This window comes from Patiria miniata, unplaced genomic scaffold (genome assembly GCF_015706575.1).
Source record: "Patiria miniata isolate m_02_andy unplaced genomic scaffold, ASM1570657v1 HiC_scaffold_1, whole genome shotgun sequence".
NCBI lineage: Eukaryota > Metazoa > Echinodermata > Asteroidea > Valvatida > Asterinidae > Patiria > Patiria miniata.
Genome location: NW_024037047.1, coordinates 26031218 through 26054945, shown reverse-complemented (window position 1 = coordinate 26054945; position 23728 = coordinate 26031218). Strand labels below are relative to the sequence as shown.

Here is a 23728-nt window from a genome sequence, read left to right as displayed (position 1 = left end):
TACACGATTTATTATCTTGGACTAAACAAATGAGTGATCCGATCCTCCCCAACAAAGTTCAAGTGTCTTAAACAATTATATAGGAGAAGCACTAAGCAGGATCCACGATTGGAGAAGTTTACAATGTTTTTTTTTATATAAACTGCTATTTTTCTGTTATAATTGAACAGTTTTCCTTTTTGCAACAAATTGTGACGTGTCGTATACTACAATCTCGGCCAAAATGGTTGGGACACTTCCTGAGCCTGCCAAGGTCACCCACTCCCCCGCTCCCCCGGTCAATGTTTTTCTCTCCAGCTGATGGAGCACACACCGCGCAATGAGAGACAACATTGAACGGGGGCCGGGGGGGGGGGGGTTGTGGGCCCAGCGAGATTTGGCCAGGATTGTAGCTCTCCTTCGTCTAGGTGGTTTGTTCGGTAGCGTGCCGCCTCGATGGTGCCCTATCCCTCAAGTGGTGGGTCACAGCACCAGGTGCGCCCCTTTGCCCGGTGGGCAGGAACAGTAGGCCGGTGGAAGTAGGGCCAATGGAATACACAGGGAAATGGGAATGGGGAGCCGCAATAGAAATGTGGAGTTGGAACGTGGGTCGAGTCGGAATGCGGGCAGGCGCGGTTCTACGGGGGGCTAGGGGGGGGGCTGTAGCCCCCCCCCCCCAAATTTTGTCTAGCCCCCCCCCCCCCCCAAAAAATAAATTCCGTAAAAAAAAAATTGCATTAGCAAAAAGAAGGATTGTGATGTACATGCGAACGGTCTCCCCCTAAAGAAGAAATAGCCGTGATAAGGGTGCATTAGTTAATATAGTGTTTATGATTTTAGGATTTTATTGGCGCTCCCCATTGAAAATATGGCATGAGCCCCCCCCCCCCCCCCTCCCCCCCCCCACCCCCCTTTTGATTTTCGGAGGCCTAAGTGTCTGGAAAAAATAACCGGTCAACATTTCAGCACGCCTCCCTGAAAAAATTCTGGATCCACCGTGCTATAGCCCCCCCCCAAAAAATATTGGTTCTAGAACCGCGCCTGAATGCGGGTCGAGTCGGAATGTGTGATGAAGTCGGAATGTGGGTGGAGTCGGAGTGTGGGTGGAGTAACTTATTTTTCCCTGGGGGATTTTGCCCTTGAATCGTTTAATGCTAAGTAGATCTGACCATATGACACAGACTAGTAATTGGTGATCGGAGACAGTCATCAAGTACTATTATTAATTATTATTATTATTATTAATGGTTTATTTTATTAAACTTTCACGGCCATAAGGCCGAATTGCAGTTTAATTTACACACATTAAAAATAGTTACATATTAAAATTACAGAGAATTACATCGTGTAAAAGATACAATAAAAAGGTAAATCACAACAAAATACACACAAGTAATAAATATTAAAATCATTCAAATCCGACTGCGTAAAATACGCAGTCGCAGTCCCCCCACAGAGATTGCCGTCATTGAGTGAGCTCTATACGTTCATGAATACAATAAAAAGGTAAATCACAACAAAATACACACAAGTAATAAAATTAAAATCATTCAAATCCGACTGCGTAAAATACGCAGCGTATGATCGTTTAATACACGATATTAAAGTTCATCAACTATTCTTTCTAGTATTGCGAGTGACTTAGAAAAAGAAGTCAATAGGAACATAGTGCAGGACGGCGGGATTGCGTTAACATCTGGTTCCAGTTGTGCAGAAAGTGCTGGAGGTGACGTCACACCAACGAACCGGATAGGTCTCACTCAATGACGTCACTTCCTACAGATTATAGCCATAGACATATAATTAAACCTAGACACGACATTATCTGCTTTTACGTTGTGAATTCTGTGAGAAACGGGCTGCATGACGCGGCCTGGGCGATGCGCGAATTATCATGTGGCCATGTGACTTCGATTTACGCACATACTTCATACACATACCACGTATGTTCAGGCCAGCGGTGCCAACGCACTTGTGCACCACTTAGTTGTTTTTACCCACATGCGTACGGGACCAAACGATTCCAAATAACGCGCAGTGCGACCGCTTTCACCATTGGCGTGACGCGTCGCGCCAAAAATGAGCGTTCGCGTAATTAACATCATTCTATACGCGCAGCATTTTGCTCACAGGCGCAATAGACCGCTTGCCGACGCGTTCGATAACTGACGCGCGAAGGTGCGCAACGCCATGTTGTGGGACAAAATGTACATGGATAGATATGCGCTTGTCCCACAACATGGCGTCGCGCGCCTTCGCGCGTCGATTATCGAACGCATCTGCAAGCGGTCTATAGCAAATGTCGTGTCTAGGTTTTATTATACTAATGCAGTGCCCGTCTAAAATGTGCATATTCGGGAAACGCAAATTGCTTTGCCGCTGGTATAGGTTGCATCATTGCAGAGTTTTGGAGAACTGCTCGTGCAAACAACGCACGCGATTCAATGGTGTTGGTTTCACAGGTTGAACGCACACTTACGTCAACATTTTTGCCAAGTTTGAAGTTCGACCACCTACAATGGTCGCTCAGTCGACGGCAAAAATAATGTGCCCGTGTACATACGAAAACATGGTACGCAGTGCTATTCACCCATTGATCTCCATATACACAGACTGGATAGGACATCGCGTACGAACGTGCGTCCGCGCGCGCGTTTTTTGAAAAGGGTAAAGAACACAATTTCGCATTCGAGTTGTGTACACTTTCGAACGGAGGATTAAAAAAAGAAGTTGGGTTTTCTTCGGTTTCTTTGTCATTTTTGAAAGAATAAAAGAAACAGAGATCTAAATTGATCAAAATCGACGAGGAGTATAATCAAGGTGTGCGCAGCATTGGATTGCTGGAGTCGGCAAGTAAGGAGCGTTGAAGAATAGGACAATTATTCGCAAGTAAGTTGTTTTTTTAACGAGGCCTATACAAGTCAACATGGCATGGCATGGAGGAATATGAACATGGGAATGACAAAGCAAATTATGTCGCTCTGAGTTTGAGGGGACGGGCCTGTGTGGTAGCTAGCGAGATATTCTGTTCAAATTCCATGCGATCTAGGCCTGTCATGAGTGCTCAGTGGTCGGCATCATTTTTCTTTAAAAGACATAGGCCTAAACGTGCATGTATGATTGACCCGGCAATGGCAATGAACAAAAGTTGACTTGTTTAAGATAGTTTATTCGAATAACTTTATGCAAAATCTGATTGAATTATGTCTGCCTTGGCTTAACGCCTACCGAAATGTTTCTATTCTTTTCTTTATAAAGAGAAACCGAGGAGATGGTTTATGCTAACTGTAGAACCCCTCTGTAGTAAAACCCAGAGTGAAGTTTTTGTAGAAAGTAACACCCCCATAAAAAATTGGAATTGGCCAAAGACAACACAGAGTGCATGTGAGTGTGCCTGGTCACTTTCACATATTTTGGCAAAGTGACCAGACGTACTTACAACAGTGCTCTCTTTTGTCTTTGCCCAATAGGTATGTACAAATGTTTCTTTCTTTTTATTCACATCTAGGTTCCATTATTTCTGTTGTTCACATTTTCATTTACTTGGAGTATACAATCAATGACTTGAGTTGATCAGTTGGTTGAAGGTAAATTGTTCTTTGAATTTGTCAAGTTTACTCTTTTGCCAAGTTATCTAGAGATTGACAAGATTGAACTTTGTTTTATGATGCTTAGATATTTCCATTATTGTTTGTTTATTCACTTTTTGTAACTTTGGATGAGATTTAAGATGATATAAGTTTGATTAGTTTTTAGCAACTTTACTTTAGTTATTCACTTCAGTTATTCATGGAAAGTTTCACTAAGTTTCCTGGATTTGAGGAAAGTTTGGTGAATGTTTGTGGAGTTGATAATTTGTATTTCATTTATTCAAGAAACTGGACCATGTATGTTTTAGTAAACTGTGTTTGTGGATTTTAACATTGAATGTAAGTTTCACCATGTAGCCAAGGAAACTTCCATTGCAAGCACTGAGTGTATATAGATAAGCTGAAGCATGGCCTTGCCACGTTGTGGAGAGTGAATACTAATTAGGCTAGCTAGAACAATGACTGACTTGTGTGTGTAGAATGGAAAGACCACCTGTCACACAGTAAGGGTAGCACTGGGGGAGCAGTAGTATGCCCCAGGCCATTGACTTGGCTGGAGTTGAGCCATACAGTGGAAAGTCTGTTGCTATAGCAACAAGGGTGCTGGCCAGCCTGAGTAATGTGTTTATCTTTAAGACATGGCAGATAAGAGTTCTGGTAGTTGTGGCCATGAGATTATTAAGTTAAGTTTCCCCTATAGGTTAGATAGTACATGTAGTTGGCCATTAGTTTTAAAGTGATGGTTCTCCTAAAGTTTGATAGTTTTGGCCATACTGATTTAAAGTGTTGTTATTTAGGAAACTGACTTAACCTTTTTCTTGTACATTGTTTGTTTATTATGATGTTTGAATAAACACTTTCACATATTTTGGCAAAGTGACCAGACGTACTTACAACAGTGTTCTCTTTTGTCTTTACCCAATAGAAATAACGTTACCACATGACAGCTGGGTAACATAACTTACTGCACAACTGGCCGATTGACCTTCATATCAAACAAAGAACTTCAGCAAAGCCATATAGCAAAAACCACCAGCTGCAGGACCGAGCCGGACGAAAATGGAGAACTTCACGGAGGGATGGAATCGACTGTATCATCCACTGAATGGAACATGCGATGTGATAGGCATCTGAGCGTTTGACTTAATCAATTTTTACGATGTGGAACTGTTAACATTGATTGATTTTGGTTTTGGAAAGAAGTTGTGGAGTTCAACGCAAGTATTTTTATAAGCTCCCAAGATGACTGTCACATTATTGACAGTTTGTATGGTGAAGAAAGCAATGAGTACTTTTACGGTTTGAAATTATGTTGTGTACGCCGTTATATAAGATTACTAGCTATAGCCATAAACACCGTCATATTCGCTCACAAAAACGATTCCCATTACACTTACAAGTAATTATATTTATTTTCAGAAGTATAGCTTAACATTTAATTGCAAGACCGTGCGTAGCTTGAATTATTCTTTGACAAAATTAGTATAGTACTATTTTGGTTTGTGATTCATCTCCTTTCACACAATATCACAAAGAGGTAAACGATGTCATTCCCTGATCAATCTAGGGACGGGAAGAAGTTTTTACTGATTACTTTGTAAAATTAAAGTTTTTTTACCTTTTAGATTGTAATTGGTTCATGTTCAGGTTTTTTAATAAATATATCAATCATTTGAATGAATCTTCATACAATTTCTCGTGTGAGTGTTCAGTTAAAAAATATGATGTCATTTCAGCATATTATTAATACAATTATTCATTTCGTTGATGGAGTAATTCAGTGTGCTCTAATGACCAATGTGCCAAAAATGAAATGGCAATTTACTTACAATCATTTTTGGGAGGAGAAGGGATTTAAAAAAAATAAGGGAAAAGGAAATGGGGGGTTCTTGAATTTCAAAAATGCATAATAAGAAAGTGTATATCAAGAAAGTGTGGAAAAGCTGTTTGGAGGGTAACTCTTCATCGTTCAGGGTTTTTTTTTAAGATTGTTTTGGAGGAGCGCTTGAACTCCCTCCTGTAAGAAAAATTTCACTAAACAATCCATTTTCCAAAGTAAACAAAGTGAAAGCACAATGCGCGTTTACCCGTCTGACAGTAAACGCGCCGCCATTGTTCGGCCGCGCATTCGTGCACAAACACGGCGCGATGTCCTATCCAGTCTGTGTATATGGAGATCAATGTATTCACCCATTGATCCATTAGTATTCACCCATACTGGACAATGTATCGCCCTGCAATGCACGTGCGCGTGCCCGTCCTTTTTGCATTGTTTGCGTCATATTGAGCACGCGCGCTTTAGCTTAAACATGACGTAAAAACAATTGAAAAGAACGGCAGTGCGTGCGGGTGTTATGTTCTAAGCTATATACTGCCACGTTTGCCTCAGAAAATACTGCTTTTTTCAGCTTTTTCGAGAACCGCTGGTCCAAACTTCAAACTTTGCACTGCATATTCTGTTGTCCCGAAAAATATACCCGCCGATTTTTAACTTCATACGGTGCCCGGTTCTGAAGATAATCGACGGACAGACAGACAGAGATTCCTGGAATTATAGTAAGACTAGTGCAGGGCCAGTCGAAAATGTGCGTGTTCGGAAGGGGCAGTTGAGAACTGCAGCTCTTGCAAACAACGCACATTATTCAATGGTGTGAACGCACACTCGCAAGTTAAACGCACAAAAATGTCGTCACCCCCCCCCCCCCCCGGCACTGATATTTACCCCTACTGGACAATATGGTATCGCCCTACAACTGTAGGGCGTAGTTGTAGGGCGATACCATATTGTATTAGACTTGCTCAGTCGACCGCCTACATACAGTGCAGTGATGGTTGCTCAGTTGACTACAAAATGCATGTGCCCGTGCATGCCACTCACCTACATATGTACGTACGAAGACGGTGTGCAGTGCTATCTATCGCTCTACAATGTGACCGTCCTTTTTGCACTGTTTGCGTCATATTGAGCACGCGCGCTATAGCTCGAACATGACGTAAACAATTGAAAAGATCCCAATGATGTGCCCGTCCTTTTTTCGTTGTTGCGTCATATTAAGCACGCGCGCTTTTGCTCAAACATGACGTAAACAATTGAAAATCCCTGCGCGTGTTCTAGGTATGTAATCTGCCACGTTAAGTCTAAAAAACTGCTGCTTTTTTGCAGCTTTTTCGAGAACCGCTGGTCCAAACCACTTTAAACTTGGCACTGCACATTCGGTTGTCCCGAGCAGTACACCCGCCGATTTTCAACTTCATACGGTGCCCGGTTCTGGAGATAATCGGCGGACAGACAGACAGACAGACAGACAGACAGACAGACAGAGATTCCTTGAATTGTAGTATAGACTAGTGCAGGGCCAGTTGAAAACGTGCCTGTTCGGAAGGGGCAGTTCAGCTCATGGAAACAACGCACATTATTCAATGGTGCTTCCACAGGTTGAACGAACACTCGCAGGTTAAACGCACACAATGTCGTCTTGCCCTGGCGCTGATATTTACCCCTACTGGATAATATGGTATCACCCTACAGTAAGAGTTGCTCAGTCGACCGCCTACATACAGTGCAGTGATGGCTGTTCAGTAGATTACAAAATGCATGTGCCCGTGCCTGTGCCCGTGCATGCCACTCACGTACATGTACGTCAAAAAAAATGCACCTGTTCGTTAGGGGCAATTTCAAAATGCTCATATCATGCAAACAACGCACACGATTCAATTTGTGTTGTTTTCACAGGTAAAACTCACACTCATAGAGCGCACTTTGTACATGTCGCCAGGCCATCCCCGGCACTGATATTCACCCATACGCCCGTGCAGCTACTCACCTACGTGAGTAAGGTTGCTCAATCCACCGCCTACAATAGTGGTTCAATCGACTGCAAAATGCATGTGCCCGTGCAGTAAACGGAAACATATGGTACGCAGTGCTATTCACCCATACTGGACAATGGTATCGCCCTACAATGCACGTGCGCGTGCCCGTCCTTTTTGAATTGTTTGCGTCATATTGAGCACGCGCGGTTTAGCTTTACAAGACGTAAACAATTGAACAGAACGGCTGTGCGTGGTGTTATGTTCTAGGCTATATTCTGGCGCGTTTGCCTCAGAAAATACTGCTTTTCTGAGGCCAGTCGAAAATGTGCGTGTTCGGAAGGGGCAGTTGAGAACTGCAGCTCGTGTAACAACGCACATTATTCAATGGTGTGAACGCACACTCGCAAGTTAAACGCACAAAATGTCGTCACCCCCCTGGCACTGATATTTACCCCTACTGGACAATATGGTATCGCCCAACAACTGTAGGGCGTAGTTGTAGGGCGATACCATATTGTATTAGAGTCGCTCAGTCGACCGCCTACATACAGTGCAGTGATGGTTGCTCAGTTGACCACAAAATGCATGTGCCCGTGCATGCCACTCTCGTATATGTACGTACGAAGACATGGTTGCAGTGCTATAGCCCTACAATGTGCCCGTCCTTTTTGCACTATTTGCGTCATACTGAGCACGCGCGTTAGCTCGAACATGACGTAAACAATTGAAAAGAACCCCATGATGTGCCCGTCCTTTTTTCCATTGTTGCGTCATATTAAGCACGCGCGCTCTTGCTTTAACATGACGTAAACAATTGAAAAAAAAATCAGTGCGCGGAGTTCTAGGCTATATTCTGGCGCGTTTGCCTCCGAAAATACTGCTTTTTTGCAGCTTTTTCGAGAACCGCTGGTCCAAACCACTTCAAACTTGGCACTGCACATTCGGTTGTCCCGAGCAACACACCCGCCGATTTTCAACTCCATACGGTGCCCGGTTCTGGAGATAATCGGCGGACAGACAGACAGACAGACGGACAGACGGACAGACAGACAGAGATTCCTTGAATTGTAGTATAGATGTCTATGATTGTAACGTGCATCGGTATTTTGCATAGATATAGAATAAAAAGATTAACCGACCGACATACAGATCCTTGTCATTTGATTGGTGTAACTCACATCATGTCGTTCTCATACAGTGTACGATATACACGTTGGGAGGCTCGGAAAAAGCGGTGACCAATAACCAATGCCAAAAAATGGGGGTTCTTCAACGTCCGCAACAGGTGAACACTTTACGAATGAAATCACAACTAGCATCCAAACCGCTCGAATTTATGGGGTCGCAAAAGTGGACCCCGAAATTTGTTCTCACATGCATAATACAGGAATAACACAAAAACACCCAGTTTTGAAAGGATAGTTGTGTGGATGTTTATATTCTTGTTTTAAATGTTCTTTCCGATTAACATAGTCTCGTTCAAAGTGCGTTTTGTAGCCCAATTGGGCTGTTCCAGGACCTATAGTGTCCAAAAGCGACACCGATTCGAAAACGTATTCGTATTCCGTCGTGTCCGATGTAAATAACCGGGGATTTTTGCGCCTTTCCCGGGAACGGTAAGTCTTTATGTTGGTTTCCTTTTAACCACACGTTTGGAATAGGATAAGTGAACAATCCAAAACATGAAATTTTCGGGAATTTCAGGACCTAGTGCCCCTTTAATGATGATAAAGACAGATTAAAATATGGGATCGTCATCATGCGTGGTTTCTATGTGGGTCAGATCTACCCCGGGCATCATCCAACTCTTTCTCTTCTCTGCTCCATTTGCCTTGGCCTTATTTGCCACACACACCCCTAAAAAGATGATTGCTAACACCCCAACTCCTACGGTCGTTCCAATCAGTGCTGCGATGACGGTACTAGCCTCAGAAAGGGGAAGCCTCAACCCACCCAGACTGACGGTACAAGGTTCCGGGTCCGGTGGGCAGGGGGTAGGCTCCGGAGGAGTAGGGGCAGGTGCTGTGATGGACGGTAGGTAGCTTGCCCAGAAGCGAAGGAGATGTTGCCAGTTGTTGTCATTGCCCGAGAGGGCCTGGGGACAGTCGGTGAGTGACATGTAAGTCAGGTTGGCCGAGTCGAATGCTGGCCACTCCACGCCAGAAAGCGAAGGCCCCGGAGCTCTAAATGTAATAAAAAACAATACAAAATGTGTACGTCAGCGAATTTGTCAGAGAGTCTGAAGAAAAAAATCACCAATGCTAATACGGGACTTGAACAAGGTCTTTAAGATAGGTTTTAATCAAGCAACTGTATGATAACATTTTCGTCATGTCCAACGATTCAGTTCACTCTTCCTCACCAGTTGGTAGTTGGTCAGGTACAAAATATTACTGAAATTTCCTGCAAGTTCTGGAAAGATGGTTGGTAATCTTACCCATTGTATGTAAACATTTTCAAGAATGCCATCAGCTCGAGGGTGAACCGCTTATCTTCCAACCTGTAAGACAGCTGCAGTTCATCCACGAGAAGACTGTATGGATCTCCAAACAGGAACTGAAGATCATCTGCAAACGTTGGTCCGACCTGAGGTGGAAGTGGCCCCTTGTAATGATGAGCAGGTGGTTTGAGATCAAACGAGTAGAAGTAGACAGAGTGACCGGCGTCGGCGTGGAGTCTAGCAGCTTCCAATGTGCTCCAGTATGACAGATAGTCGTTTATGAACTGTCTGAAACTTCCACGTGTCTGGCAATCATCATCGAGTCCACCCTTTCCGATATATTCCGTCACAAGAGCGAAAGCTGTTTTATCAGCATTGGTGAAAGAAAGTGTGCTCACTGTTTCTATATACTTCTGGACTTCGGCGGTACTTGGACAATCAAGGCCGGTGAAGGCAAATGCCACCCCGGCAAATCCGTCCTGTGCCAACCCAACAAGTATGTCAACGTCGTTGATAAGGCCTGCTTTCAGCAACTCGAGAGGTTTGTCAGTGATGAGATCACCGTCTACGACGGTCGGGAAAGCTAGGCCAAATGGAGCACTTATGGTGATGGACACAAGGTCGGCCGCGGGCTTGTCACGGAGACAGCTGACCATTATGTCACTGGTCTCAGTTGGACATCCAAGTTTGCTTGCCAGAGTTTTAGCTCTCTCGGATACACTTGGAAGTACTGCATTATCGACAGGTGGGAATATAGCAGTTGCGCTCATCAAAACAGCTCTGTTGAATAAGCCCTTCGCTGTCTCAGAGAGTGTCAGCGTATGGGCGAGAACTGCACCGGAGCCGTAGCCTTGGACTGTGACGCGCTCTGGATCGCCTCCAAAGCTTCCGATGTACTTGTTGACCCATTTGAGAGAAGCCAGGATGTCATGCAACCCGTAATTACCAGGAGCTGCTTCGTTTTCTGTCGACAGGAAACCAAGAGCCCCTAGACGGTAGTTCATTACAACAACGACAGCTTTGACCCGAGATGCAAGTAGGGTTGCATCGTAGACAGAGGATGTGCCGTATTTTGCGTCCCCACCGTGAATGAAAACCAAGACCGGCAGAGCAGGGTCGTTGGGGTCTTGAGTTGGTGCGTAGATGTTTAGAGTCAGACAGTCCTCGCTAGTTTGGTTGAACCCAAGACGAACCATCCAAGGATCTCGAGTGACGTCCTGTGGGCAGGCAGGCGGTAGCTTCTCCGGAATTCGAAGCGGTTCGTCGCCCCACTTTCCTTTGTCTTCTGGTGGCTTGAATCGGAGTTCGCCGAGTGGCGGTTTTGCGTAAGGAATTCCCAAGAATTCAGCGATCTCTAGCCCTCCCATCGCCTTGTCGGCCATTCGCAAAGCCCCGACGACAGATCCAAGCACTTCTCCGCCTTTGCTTGTAACCTGCACCGTCATATTGTCTGACTTTAGAGACGTTCCTCTTCTGACAGGTACTTCGTATGTGCAGGTTTTCTTGTAAGATGCAGGCTCGGTTATGGTTGGGATGTAGTCGTTCCAGAAGGCTACTTTGTTTGGTTTGAAGCGATGTCCCGTCTTCAAGTCAGGGTCAAGAATGAGGTAAGATCCATTCTCTGTTCCAAATTCTGGCCACTCCGGTAAGGCTGGTAAGCCAGCTCCATTTGGATTCCTGCATAGGAAGACAGGAATTGGGGAAAAAATGTATTTTTCCTCAATTCACAGATTATAGACTCAGGTGAAAAGCAGTTAAACCTTTGTCCCATATTACACCATATCTGAGTTAAGGCAAGGTCTGAGATTTGTTGGTGGATTGTGGGTTCGATTTGGGGTTATTTGCCTTCTATTAAATGTTGGATGTGATATTGTGGGTGTTTACTTCTTAGTTTGCATCCTTACTACTGTGAAGTAAAGTTTGTGTTCATCTTTAAACTGCACCTTTTTCTTTGATCGATCGTTTCACTGTCATCTTAAATGACTTATAATGAAACGCATTCGGTGAGCAACATCCAATCCAAAACTTTTATGTTGGTAAATACTAATTTATCTTTTACTTTAAATCAAATTTAAAACAACATTTCTCACCCGTATCGTGCAAATTGGGTCCAGTAATCCATCGTCCTGTTGGAAAGGATGGCTGCATCCAGGTCGTTCGGATAAAAGGCGCTGATGGAACCAAAGACGTAAAATACGTCCAGTCCGTGCGGTGCCCCTGAGATCAAACCCGACCATTCTGGGGGAAGTAGGTACTCCTTCCCTGTCTCGTATGTGAATTGGTAAAAATATGTGCTCGTGTTGGCCGCGGATTCAGCATGACGAGTTAGAAAGTTGATACTGGGAACCTTGAAGAACTGATCCCCGGTAACGTCCAGGTATCTCAGCACATTTTCATCGGGGTCTTCTAGATCGTGTCCGCCGAAGTAGTAGGCGAAAACCGCATCGGTGATTTCCTGCGAGTTTTCACACTGGCAGGACAACAAGAAGTATTGGATATCGGCTCTGAGCTCCTCCTTGGTATAATTTTTATTTACCTGACTCAGGAAGACACTTCCATCTTGGTCGTTGAAGCCCATGATGAGATCGTACTGTCCAACACGGGGATGGGCAAGGAGCGTGTTGATGTCGGTAGGAAGAAACTCTCCGTCGATTATTGCTGACGTTTGCACGGTGTAAGTTTGAGTTAGTAGAGTCTCCATGCTCATCCCTCGGAGGCAGCTGATAAGCTCACGAGATGTACTGACGACGGGTAGGTTACACCCGAGGATTGAGCCGACGTTAAAAGCCTGAAACCGAGCCACGGTGGCCGGGATGACCAGGTTAGGGAACACCACCCCACTTTCAGCAATCACCCGCTGGAAAAGAGTCCTGTCGTTGAGTGGTGTGATCATCTGGTAGGTCACGCTCCACCCACCGGCAGACTCGCCAAAGATGGTAATTTGGTCCGGATCACCACCAAAGTTTGCGATGTTGTCTTTGACCCACTGGATAGCCAGGCGTTGGTCCCAGAGTCCGTAGTTCCCGGGTGCTGAGTCGTCGCCGGTGCTGAGGAAGCCGAAGAGTCCAAGACGATAGTTGATATTCACCACGACGACCTGCCCGTGCAACGCCAGGATTGTTCCATCATAGGTCATACTTTGACCGGACGTAAAACCACCCCCGTGTATGAAAATCATGACAGGAAGAGGGCCGGACGAGGCCACAGCATCATGAGGCACATACACGTTCAGCAGAAGACAGTCTTCATCCATGTCAGCCATGTTTAGTCCAGGTTGCGGACAGCTGGGGCCGTACACCGTGGCGTTCAGCACGTCCTCCCAGGGACCCTTCGGTACGGGCTTGGCAAATCGCCGTTCCCCGGTCGGCGGTTCAGCGTACGGTATGGCGGTGTACCGCGTCACGAGTTGATCCGTAAGAGGCGGTAATGGTGTTTTCACTCCCATAACGGGACCAGAGGTGGTATTTGTAATAACAAATTGCCCCTCACCGCTTTGCAAACATGCGGTAAAAATGAGAAAATTCAGCAGAAGGAGATTCATACTTCTTGTTACCGAAGGCATCATGTTTGCCAGGAAAAATGACCACAATGATGTTCTCTATGTAGACATCTATGATTAAATGCAATTCAGTTAGTGTGTGGTGCAATATATCTAATTGACCCACAAAACAATTCTGACTGCCGAGTGACGTGTCTATTGAAAACGATGACCCTCAACCAAACCCATATTTGCTTTGATTTTATAAGAAATACTCTTGCCGATATGATTGTTGAATTGTGGTTTATTTATTACTGCACGAACCTGGCACCCCATTATTGAGATGTTGCCTTTGAATCTGATATCAAGTGTTTTTGTTTACGTGTCAAGTGCGTGCTGACCGTGAGCTGATGTCGATCTGTCGCGTATATAATACGGCCCACGATTGTGCAAATGTACACGATTTATTATCTTGGACTAAACAAATGAGTGATCCGATCCTCCCCAACAAAGTTCAAGTGTCTTAAACAATTTTATAGGAGAAGCACTAAGCAGGATCCACGATTGGAGAAGTTTACAATGTTTTTTTTATATAAACTGTTATTTTGTCTGTTATAATTGAACAGTTTTCCTTTTTGCAACAAATTGTGACGTGTCGTATACTTCAATCCCGGCCAAAATGGTTTGGACACTTCCTGAGCCTGCCACGGTCGCCCACTCCCCCGCTCCCCTGGTCAATGTTGTTCTCTCCAGCTGATGGAGCACACACCGCGCAATGAGAGACAACATTGAACGGGGGCCGGGGGGTTGTGGGCCCAGCGAGATTTGGCCAGGATTGTAGCTCTCCTTCGTCTAGGTGGTTTGTTCGGTAGCGTGCCGCCTCGATGGTGCCCTATCCCTCAAGTGGTGGGTCACAGCACCAGGTGCGCCCCTTTGCCCGGTGGACAGGAACAGTAGGCCGGTGGAAGTAGGGCCAATGGAATACACAGGGAAATGGAAATGGGGAGCTGCAATAGAAATGTGGAGTTGGAACGTGGGTCGAGTCGGAATGCGGGTCGAGTCGAAATGTGTGATGAAGTCCCTGAATGTGGGTGGAGTCGGAGTGTGGGTGGAGCAACAAATTTTTCCATTGGGGATTTTGCCCTTGAATCGTTTAATGCTAAGTAGATCCGACCATAGGACACAGACTAGTAATTGGTGATCGGAGACAGTCATGAAGTACTATGATCATGCCTGTAATCATCATCATCCGTCGTGTCATTCAATCCTGATCAAGGGGCCTTAGGAATTATCCTAATCATTGGAGAATCAAGCAATCAACTACCTAAACCTAGCCCTGCAACGCCTTTCATACACTTTTTTACAAAACAAAACTTAACGCACATACATCAGACAGACAGATAGACAGCGTATGATCGTTTAATACACGATATTAAAGTTCATCAACTATTCTTTTTAGTAATGCGAGTGACTTAAAAAAAGAAGTCAATAGGAGCATATTGAAGGACGGCGGGATAGCTTTAGTTGAAGGATGTAGTCACCCTTGTAACACCCAGAGCCGTACACAGAAAGAGTTGCGACAACGTAGGCCTACACATTTAGGCGCGTCATGCGTTATAGGTCCAACAGCTCGTGTGACATTGTGCACAATCACTGGTATCTCTGTCACTAATGTTGACAATGCCATTACAAAAACCCCAGAGTCTCATGACAGAAGTTTTCTTGGACCACAAATATCGTCCAAAATCGGTACCCCTCATGTCGCAACCCTCTCTTTTGGGGCCTACGGTTCTGAACTACTCTAACTGTAATCAATAAACGGTTCGATAATGTATACATAAAAACAATTATAATTGTAAAATGAAGCAAATGGTCGATTTAAGACACATACTATTCATTGCTAAAAAGAGCTGCGAGAACTGAAGGTTCATGACCTTAAAATATATTCAAAGTTAGAAATGTTGGCCTAATGCCAAGGCACCAATGTTTAGTTTTTAGCAGGGTCAAAACATAGAAATATACTCTTTATTTGGTAAGTTAAAAGTGTCAGTGATGGTAGGGGATGTGTCTTCTTTCTGTTCAAAATGGCTTTCTTATTGTCAACTCGAAAATCATTGATTCAGAAGGTACAATGTTTTCTTTTATTCCCATGATATTTTCTTTGTCGTTTGATTTATTTTCTTGAAGCAAATATAGGGCCAAAAACTATTTTTATACACGCGTTATGATTATACTTGAGATACTTGTAAGACAGCCTCTGGCGCTGTACAAGCGCACAATTAATGTCACGCCCTCTGTGGAGAGGTCCCGAAGACCGACACGCTTCAGAAAATGACGTCACTCATCCAGACTCGTATTAAATGAACCACGTGACTGACGCAACGACCTCCCGAAACCAAGGAAACGTTTCTAGCAAAATCAAATATGACACTTTTTAGGTTACGGGCTATACATCTTACGCAATGGTCATACACAAGATTATAAAAACTATTTCGCCACAATAATTATATATGTGAATGTACAATGTTGCAGACAAATCCTTGAAATCAAACTAAAATCAATTGATTAGTTATCATTTTGCTTCTAGAATGTTTTAATTGAAGACATGCTTAACACTAGATACAGCTCTAAATTCACACTATCTATCGCCTTTTGTTATGATTTACTAAGCGATTAAAATCCAAAGGATATTCAGCAGCCTTGACTCCATGGGCGCGTGCGCGTTCCTTACACTCCCGCAAGGCATAATGGAAAACAACATGGCGCAGCAAGATCGTACCCATGGGGAACGAGGTTGGATATTCAGTCTATCCGGCTCGTAAGTAAAAAGGTCATACACGCGCGCGCACCACTGATTACTAGCACCCAATGGCTGCAAACGCTCGAGCCGCGTTAACATCTGGTTCCAGTTATACAGAAAGTGCTGGAGGTGACGTCACGCTAACGAACCGGATAGGTCTCACTCAATGACGTCACTTCCTACAGATTATAACCATAGACATATAATTATACCTAGACACGACATTATCTGCGTTTACGTTGTGAATTCTGTGAGAAACGGGCTGCATGACGCGGCCTGGGCGATGCGCGAATTATCATGTGGCCATGTGACTTCGATTTACGCACATACTTCATACACATACCACGTATGTTCAGGCCAGCGGTGCCAACGCACTTGTGCACCACTTAGTTGTTTTTACCCACATGCGTACGGGACCAAACGATTCCAAATAACGCGCAGTGCGACCGCTTTCACCATTGGCGCGCCAAAAATGAGCGTTCGCGTAATTAACATCCTTCTATACGCGCAGCATTTTGCTCACACGCGCAATAGGAAATGTCGTGTCTAGGTTTTATTATATGTCTATGATTGTAACGTGCATCGGTATTTTGCATAGATATAGAATAAAAAAGATTAACCGACCGACATACAGATCCTTGTCATTTGATTGGTGTTACTCACATCATGTGGCAATCGTTATTGCTCCCATTCATGCCGCGGATCAAAAAGTACTATCCGCCCATGGGGAATGGGAAATACTATTCAACAGTTAGGATCATGACGCGGTATTTGTGTGCAAATGCATGCTGGTGTGCGCGTTCAGCGTTGCGCGTAGCGCGTATTGTTCCAAAGAGCCAGCGCTACAGCGTTAGGTTCAAACATTTTCGTGAAAGGGTGGTTTGGAAGAGAGAAATACATTCAACTCCTGTTTTGTATTGAAAAAAAGTTCAAATATATCAAATGACAAGGATCTATATGTCAGTTATATAAAACAAATATTGGGTGGCTTTAAATTGTGAAATGGGAGGAATATTATCGCTCAGTAAAATCTGGACTTTTCCAGTTCACTCGGCTTCGCCTCGTGAAATGGAAAAGTCCAGATTTTACCTTGCGATAATATTCCTCCCATTCCACGCAATATTTGTATACTAGATCGGATGCGCGTGTATACGCGCAGCCTTGCATGGAGGGTCACGTGCTGGGGTAAAGATACAAATTGCGCGCTAGACCGTGACGAACGCAACGCCGTTGACGCGCACAATGCGAGTTTACTTCTGTTATGTACTTTACTTGAGACCTTCAATGCTAATAAAAACACAAGAGCATAGATAAGAAACACCGTTCCCATAATGTGAAACACCAGTCTACTCTTGTTGTTTATTTCAATAAATATCTCTTGAACATGAATGGTTATTATTATGACTATGGCCTACTTATCTTTGGTTGTCTTAAAACAGGTTTATTGTGCCGAAATTAAACTGATATATCCCATGCGGCATACCAACGTGTAAGCGTGCATGTACGCATTGCGTAAATACTCGGTGCGCATTTCTAGCTTCGCGCGCGTTGAGCTTGGTCACTTGCTGAAAGAAAGATACATTTAGCTCCATTATTTCACGTTAGTTTGTTGCGCGTCCACGAGAGACAATAAAAATGGCGGAGATTTATCGCACAGTGAATGGGTGCGTGTGGACGCTGTGCGATCTAGTCTTTTTATTCTATATCTATGGTATTTTGAGCGTCAAATTTTTGTGACACGCATCAGCTGCGCTACGCTGCGCCCGCGCCGGGCCGTATTTCGAAAAAAATTCGAGCAACACGCGCGTGTGTTTAGAACAGTTTGTCCACTGCGCGCACACGCACCTGATGGGGCTGAATACACAGTTGTAATTTGCCTACGAAGATGGCGTAGTATGAGAGAGATGTATAGGTTAAAGGGGCACTAGGTCCTGAAATCCTCGAAACTTTCATGTGTTGGATACTTATCCTATTTCAATCGTCTGGTTGGAAGGAAACCAACCTAATGTCATATCGTTCCCGAGAAAAGACGAAAAAAAACCGCTTGTTTACATCAGAAATGACGGAGTACGAATACGTTTTTTGTGTCGTTCTCATACAGTGTACGATATACACGTTGAGAGGCTCGGGAACAGCGGTGACCAATAACCAATGCCAAAAAATGGGGGTTCTGCAACGTCCACAACAGGTGAACACTTTACGAATGAAATCACAACTAGCATCCAAACCGCTCGAATTTATGGGGTCGCAAAAGTGGACCCCGAAATTTGTTCTCACATGCATAATACAGGAATAACACAAAAACACCCAGTTTTGAAAGGATAGTTGTGTGGATGTTTATATTCTAGTTTTAAATGTTCTTTCCGATTAACATAGTATCGTTCAAAGTGCGTTTTGTAGCCCAATTGGGCTGTTCCAGGACCTATAGTGTCCAAAAGCGACACCGATTCGAAAACGTATTCGTATTCCGTCGTGTCCGATGTAAATAACCGGGGATTTTTGCGCCTTTCTCGGGAACGGTAAGACATTATGTTGGTTTCCTTTTAACCACACGTTTGGAATAGGATAAGTGAACAATCCAAAACATGAAATTTTCGGGAATTTCAGGACCTAGTGCCCCTTTAATGATGATAAAGACAGATTAAAATATGGGATCGTCATCATGCGTGGTTTCTATGTGGGTCAGATCTACCCCGGGCATCATCCAACTCTTTCTCTTCTCTGCTCCATTTGCCTTGGCCTTATTTGCCACACACACCCCTAAAAAGATGATAGCCAACACCCCAACTCCTACGGTCGTTCCAATCAGTGCTGCGATGACGGTACTAGCCTCAGAAAGGGGAAGCCTCAACCCACCCAGAGTGACGGTACAAGGTTCCGGCTCCGGTGGGCAGGAGGTAGGCTCCGGAGGAGTAGGGGCAGGTGCTGTGATGGACGGTAGGTAGCTTGCCCAGAAGCGAAGGAGATGTTGCCAGTTGTTGTCATTGCCCGAGAGGGCCTGGGGACAGTCGGTGAGTGACATGTAAGTCAGGTTGGCCGAGTCGAATGCTGGCCACTCTACGCCAGAAAGCGAAGGCCCCGGAGCTCTAAATGTAATAAAAAACCATACAAAATGTGTACGTCAGCGAATTTGTCAGAGAGTCTGAAGAAAAAAATCACCAATGCTAATACGGGACTTGAACAAGGTCTTTAAGATAGGTTTTAATCAAGCAACTGTATGATAACATTTTCGTCATGTCCAACGATTCAGTTCACTCTTCCTCACCAGTTGGTAGTTGGTCAGGTACAAAATATTACTGAAATTTCCTGCAAGTTCTGGAAAGATGGTTGGTAATCTTACCCATTGTATGTAAACATTTTCAAGAATGCCATCAGCTCGAGGGTGAACCGCTTATCTTCCAACCTGTAAGACAGCTGCAGTTCATCCACGAGAAGACTGTATGGATCTCCAAACAGGAACTGAAGATCATCTGCAAACGTTGGTCCGACCTGAGGTGGAAGTGGCCCCTTGTAATGATGAGCAGGTGGTTTGAGATCAAACGAGTAGAAGTAGACAGAGTGACCGGCGTCGGCGTGGAGTCTAGCAGCTTCCAATGTGCTCCAGTATGACAGATAGTCGTTTATGAACTGTCTGAAACTTCCACGTGTCTGGCAATCATCATCGAGTCCACCCTTTCCGATATATTCCGTCACAAGAGCGAAAGCTGTTTTATCAGCATTGGTGAAAGAAAGTGTGCTCACTGTTTCTATATACTTCTGGACTTCGGCGGTACTTGGACAATCAAGGCCGGTGAAGGCAAATGCCACCCCGGCAAATCCGTCCTGTGCCAACCCAACAAGTATGTCAACGTCGTTGATAAGGCCTGCTTTCAGCAACTCGAGAGGTTTGTCAGTGATGAGATCACCGTCTACAACGATCGGGAAAGCTAGGCCAAATGGAGCACTTATGGTGATGGACACAAGGTCGGCCGCGGGCTTGTCACGGAGACAGCTGACCATCATGTCACTGGTCTCAGTTGGACATCCAAGTTTGCTTGCCAGAGTTTTAGCTCTCTCGGATACACTTGGAAGTACTGCATTATCGACAGGTGGGAATATAGCAGTTGCGCTCATCAAAACAGCTCTGTTGAATAAGCCCTTCGCTGTCTCAGAGAGTGTCAGCGTATGGGCGAGAACTGCACCGGAGCCGTAGCCTTGGACTGTGACGCGCTCTGGATCGCCTCCAAAGCTTCCGATGTACTTGTTGACCCATTTGAGAGAAGCCAGGATGTCATGCAACCCGTAATTACCAGGAGCTGCTTCGTTTTCTGTCGACAGGAAACCAAGAGCCCCTAGACGGTAGTTCATTACAACAACGACAGCTTTGACCCGAGATGCAAGTAGGGTTGCATCGTAGACAGAGGATGTGCCGTATTTTGCGTCCCCACCGTGAATGAAAACCAAGACCGGCAGAGCAGGGTCGTTGGGGTCTTGAGTTGGTGCGTAGATGTTTAGAGTCAGACAGTCCTCGCTAGTTTGGTTGAACCCAAGACGAACCATCCAAGGATCTCGAGTGACGTCCTGTGGGCAGGCAGGCGGTAGCTTCTCCGGAATTCGAAGCGGTTCGTCGCCCCACTTTCCTTTGTCTTCTGGTGGCTTGAATCGGAGTTCGCCGAGTGGCGGTTTTGCGTAAGGAATTCCCAAGAATTCAGCGATCTCTAGCCCTCCCATCGCCTTGTCGGCCATTCGCAAAGCCCCGACGACAGATCCAAGCACTTCTCCGCCTTTGCTTGTAACCTGCACCGTCATATTGTCTGACTTTAGAGACGTTCCTCTTCTGACAGGTACTTCGTAGGTGCAGGTTTTCTTGTAAGATGCAGGCTCGGTTATGGTTGGGATGTAGTCGTTCCAGAAGGCTACTTTGTTTGGTTTGAAGCGATGTCCCGTCTTCAAGTCAGGGTCAAGAATGAGGTAAGATCCATTCTCTGTTCCAAATTCTGGCCACTCCGGTAAGGCTGGTAAGCCAGCTCCATTTGGATTCCTGCATAGGAAGACAGGAATTGGGGGAAAAATGTATTTTTCCTCAATTCACAGATTATAGACTCAGGTGAAAAGCAGTTAAACCTTTGTCCCATATTACACCATATCTGAGTTAAGGCAAGATCTGAGATTTGTTGGTGGATTGTGGGTTCGATTTGGGGTTATTTGCCTTCTATTAAATGTTGGATGTGATATTGTGGGTGTTTACTTCTTAGTTTGCATCCTTACTACTGTGAAGTAAAGTTTGTGTTCATCTTTAAACTGCACCTTTTTCTTTGATCGATCGTTTCACTGTCATCTTAAATGACTTATAATGAAACGCATTCGGTGAGCAACATCCAATCCAAAACTTTTATGTTGGTAAATACTAATTTATCTTTTACTTTAAATCAAATTTAAAACAACATTTCTCACCCGTATCGTGCAAATTGGGTCCAGTAATCCATCGTCCTGTTGGAAAGGATGGCTGCATCCAGGTCGTTCGGATAAAAGGCGCTGATGGAACCAAAGACGTAAAATACGTCCAGTCCGTGCGGTGCCCCTGAGATCAAACCCGACCATTCTGGGGGAAGTAGGTACTCCTTCCCCGTCTCGTAGGTGAATTGGTAAAAATATGTGCTCGTGTTGGCCGCGGATTCAGCATGACGAGTTAGAAAGTTGATACTGGGAACCTTGAAGAACTGATCACCGGTAACGTCCAGGTATCTCAGCACATTTTCATCGGGGTCTTCTAGATCGTGTCCGCCGAAGTAGTAGGCGAAAACCGCATCGGTGATTTCCTGCGAGTTTTCACACTGGCAGGACAACAAGAAGTATTGGATATCGGCTCTGAGCTCCTCCTTGGTATAATTCTTATTTACCTGACTCAGGAAGACACTTCCATCTTGGTCGTTGAAGCCCATGATGAGATCGTACTGTCCAACACGGGGATGGGCAAGGAGCGTGTTGATGTCGGTAGGAAGAAACTCTCCGTCGATTATTGCTGACGTTTGCACGGTGTAAGTTTGAGTTAGTAGAGTCTCCATGCTCATCCCTCGGAGGCAGCTGATAAGCTCACGAGATGTACTGACGGCGGGTGGGTTACACCCGAGGATTGAGCCGACGCTAAAAGCCTGAAACTGAGCCACAGTGGCTGGGATGACCAGGTTAGGGAACACCACCCCACTTTCAGCAATCACCCGCTGGAAAAGAGTCCTGTCGTTCAGTGGTGAAATCATATGGTAGGTCACGCTCCATCCACCAGCAGACACACCAAAGATAGTGATTTGGTCCGGATTGCCACCAAAGTTTGCGATGTTGTCTTTGACCCACTGGATAGCCAGGCGTTGGTCCCAGAGTCCGTAGTTCCCGGGTGCTGAGTCGTCACCGGTGCTGAGGAAGCCGAAGAGTCCAAGACGATAGTTGATATTCACCACGACGACCTGCCCGTGCAACGCCAGGATTGTTCCATCATAGGTCATACTTTGACCGGACGTAAAACCACCCCCGTGTATGAAAATCATGACAGGAAGAGGTCCGAACGAGGCCACAGCATCATGAGGCACATACACGTTCAGCAGAAGACAGTCTTCATCCATGTCAGCCATGTTTAGTCCAGGTTGCGGGCAGCTGGGGCCGTACACCGTGGCGTTCAGCACGTCGTCCCAGGGAGCTTTCGGTACGGGCTTGGCAAATCGCCGTTCCCCGGTCGGCGGTTCCGCGTATGGTATGGCGGTGTACCGCGTCACGAGTTGATCCGTAAGAGGCGGTAGGGGTGTTTTCACTCCCATAACGGGACCAGAGGTGGTATTTGTAATAACAAATTGCCCCTCACCGCTTTGCAAACATGCGGTAAAAATGAGAAAATTCAGCAGAAGGAGATTCATACTTCTTGTTACCGAAGGCATCATGTTTGCCATGAAAAGTGACCACAATGATGTTCTCTATGTAGACATCTTACGATTAAATGTAATTCAGTCAGTGTGTGGTGCAATATATCTACTTGACCCACAAAACAATTCTGACTGCCGAGTGACGTGTCTATTGAAAACGATGACCCTTAACCAAACCCATATTTGCTTTGATTTTATAAGAAATACTTGCTGATATGATTGTTGAATTGTGGTTTATTTATCACTGCACGAACCTGGCACCCCATTATTGAGATGTTGCCTTTGAATCTGATATCAAGTGTTTTTGTTTACGTGTCAAGTGCGTGCTGACCGTGAGCTGATGTCGATCTGTCGCGTATATAATACGGCCCACGATTGTGCAAATGTACACGATTTATTATCTTGGACTAAACAAATGAATGATCCGATCCTCCCCAACAAAGTTTAAGTGTCTTAAACAATTATATAGAAATCAGGATCCACGATTGGAGAAGTTTACAATGTCTTTTTTTATATAAACTGCTATTTTTTCTGTTATAGTTGAACAGTTTTCCTTTTTGCAACAAATTGTGACGTGTCGTATACTACAATCCCGGCGAAAATGGTTGGGACACTTCCTGAGCCTGCCACGGTCACCCACTCCCCCGCTCCCCCGGTCAATGTTGTTCTCTCCAGCTAATGGAGCACACACCGCGCAACGAGAGACAACATTGAACGGGGGCCGGGGGGTTGTAGGCC

The 23728-nt window shown here is 45.0% G+C and overlaps 2 protein-coding genes across 2 annotated transcripts; both read right to left on the bottom strand.

Moving 5' to 3' along the window:
* Positions 1-9098: 9098 nt before the first annotated feature.
* On the bottom strand, positions 9099-13404 carry LOC119726762. The gene is made up of 3 exons (XM_038198607.1): positions 11913-13404; positions 9820-11499; positions 9099-9565 (listed from the first exon to the last, which is right to left on the bottom strand). Exons 1-3 carry the CDS (start codon positions 13385-13387, stop codon positions 9121-9123), a joined length of 3600 nt encoding a protein of 1199 aa, XP_038054535.1. The 5' UTR covers positions 13388-13404; the 3' UTR covers positions 9099-9120.
* A 5315-nt stretch (positions 13405-18719) lies between these two features.
* LOC119732338 lies at positions 18720-23008 on the bottom strand. The gene is made up of 3 exons (XM_038205799.1): positions 21534-23008; positions 19441-21120; positions 18720-19186 (listed from the first exon to the last, which is right to left on the bottom strand). Exons 1-3 carry the CDS (start codon positions 23006-23008, stop codon positions 18742-18744), a joined length of 3600 nt encoding a protein of 1199 aa, XP_038061727.1. The 3' UTR covers positions 18720-18741.
* Between the last annotated feature and the right edge of the window lie 720 nt (positions 23009-23728).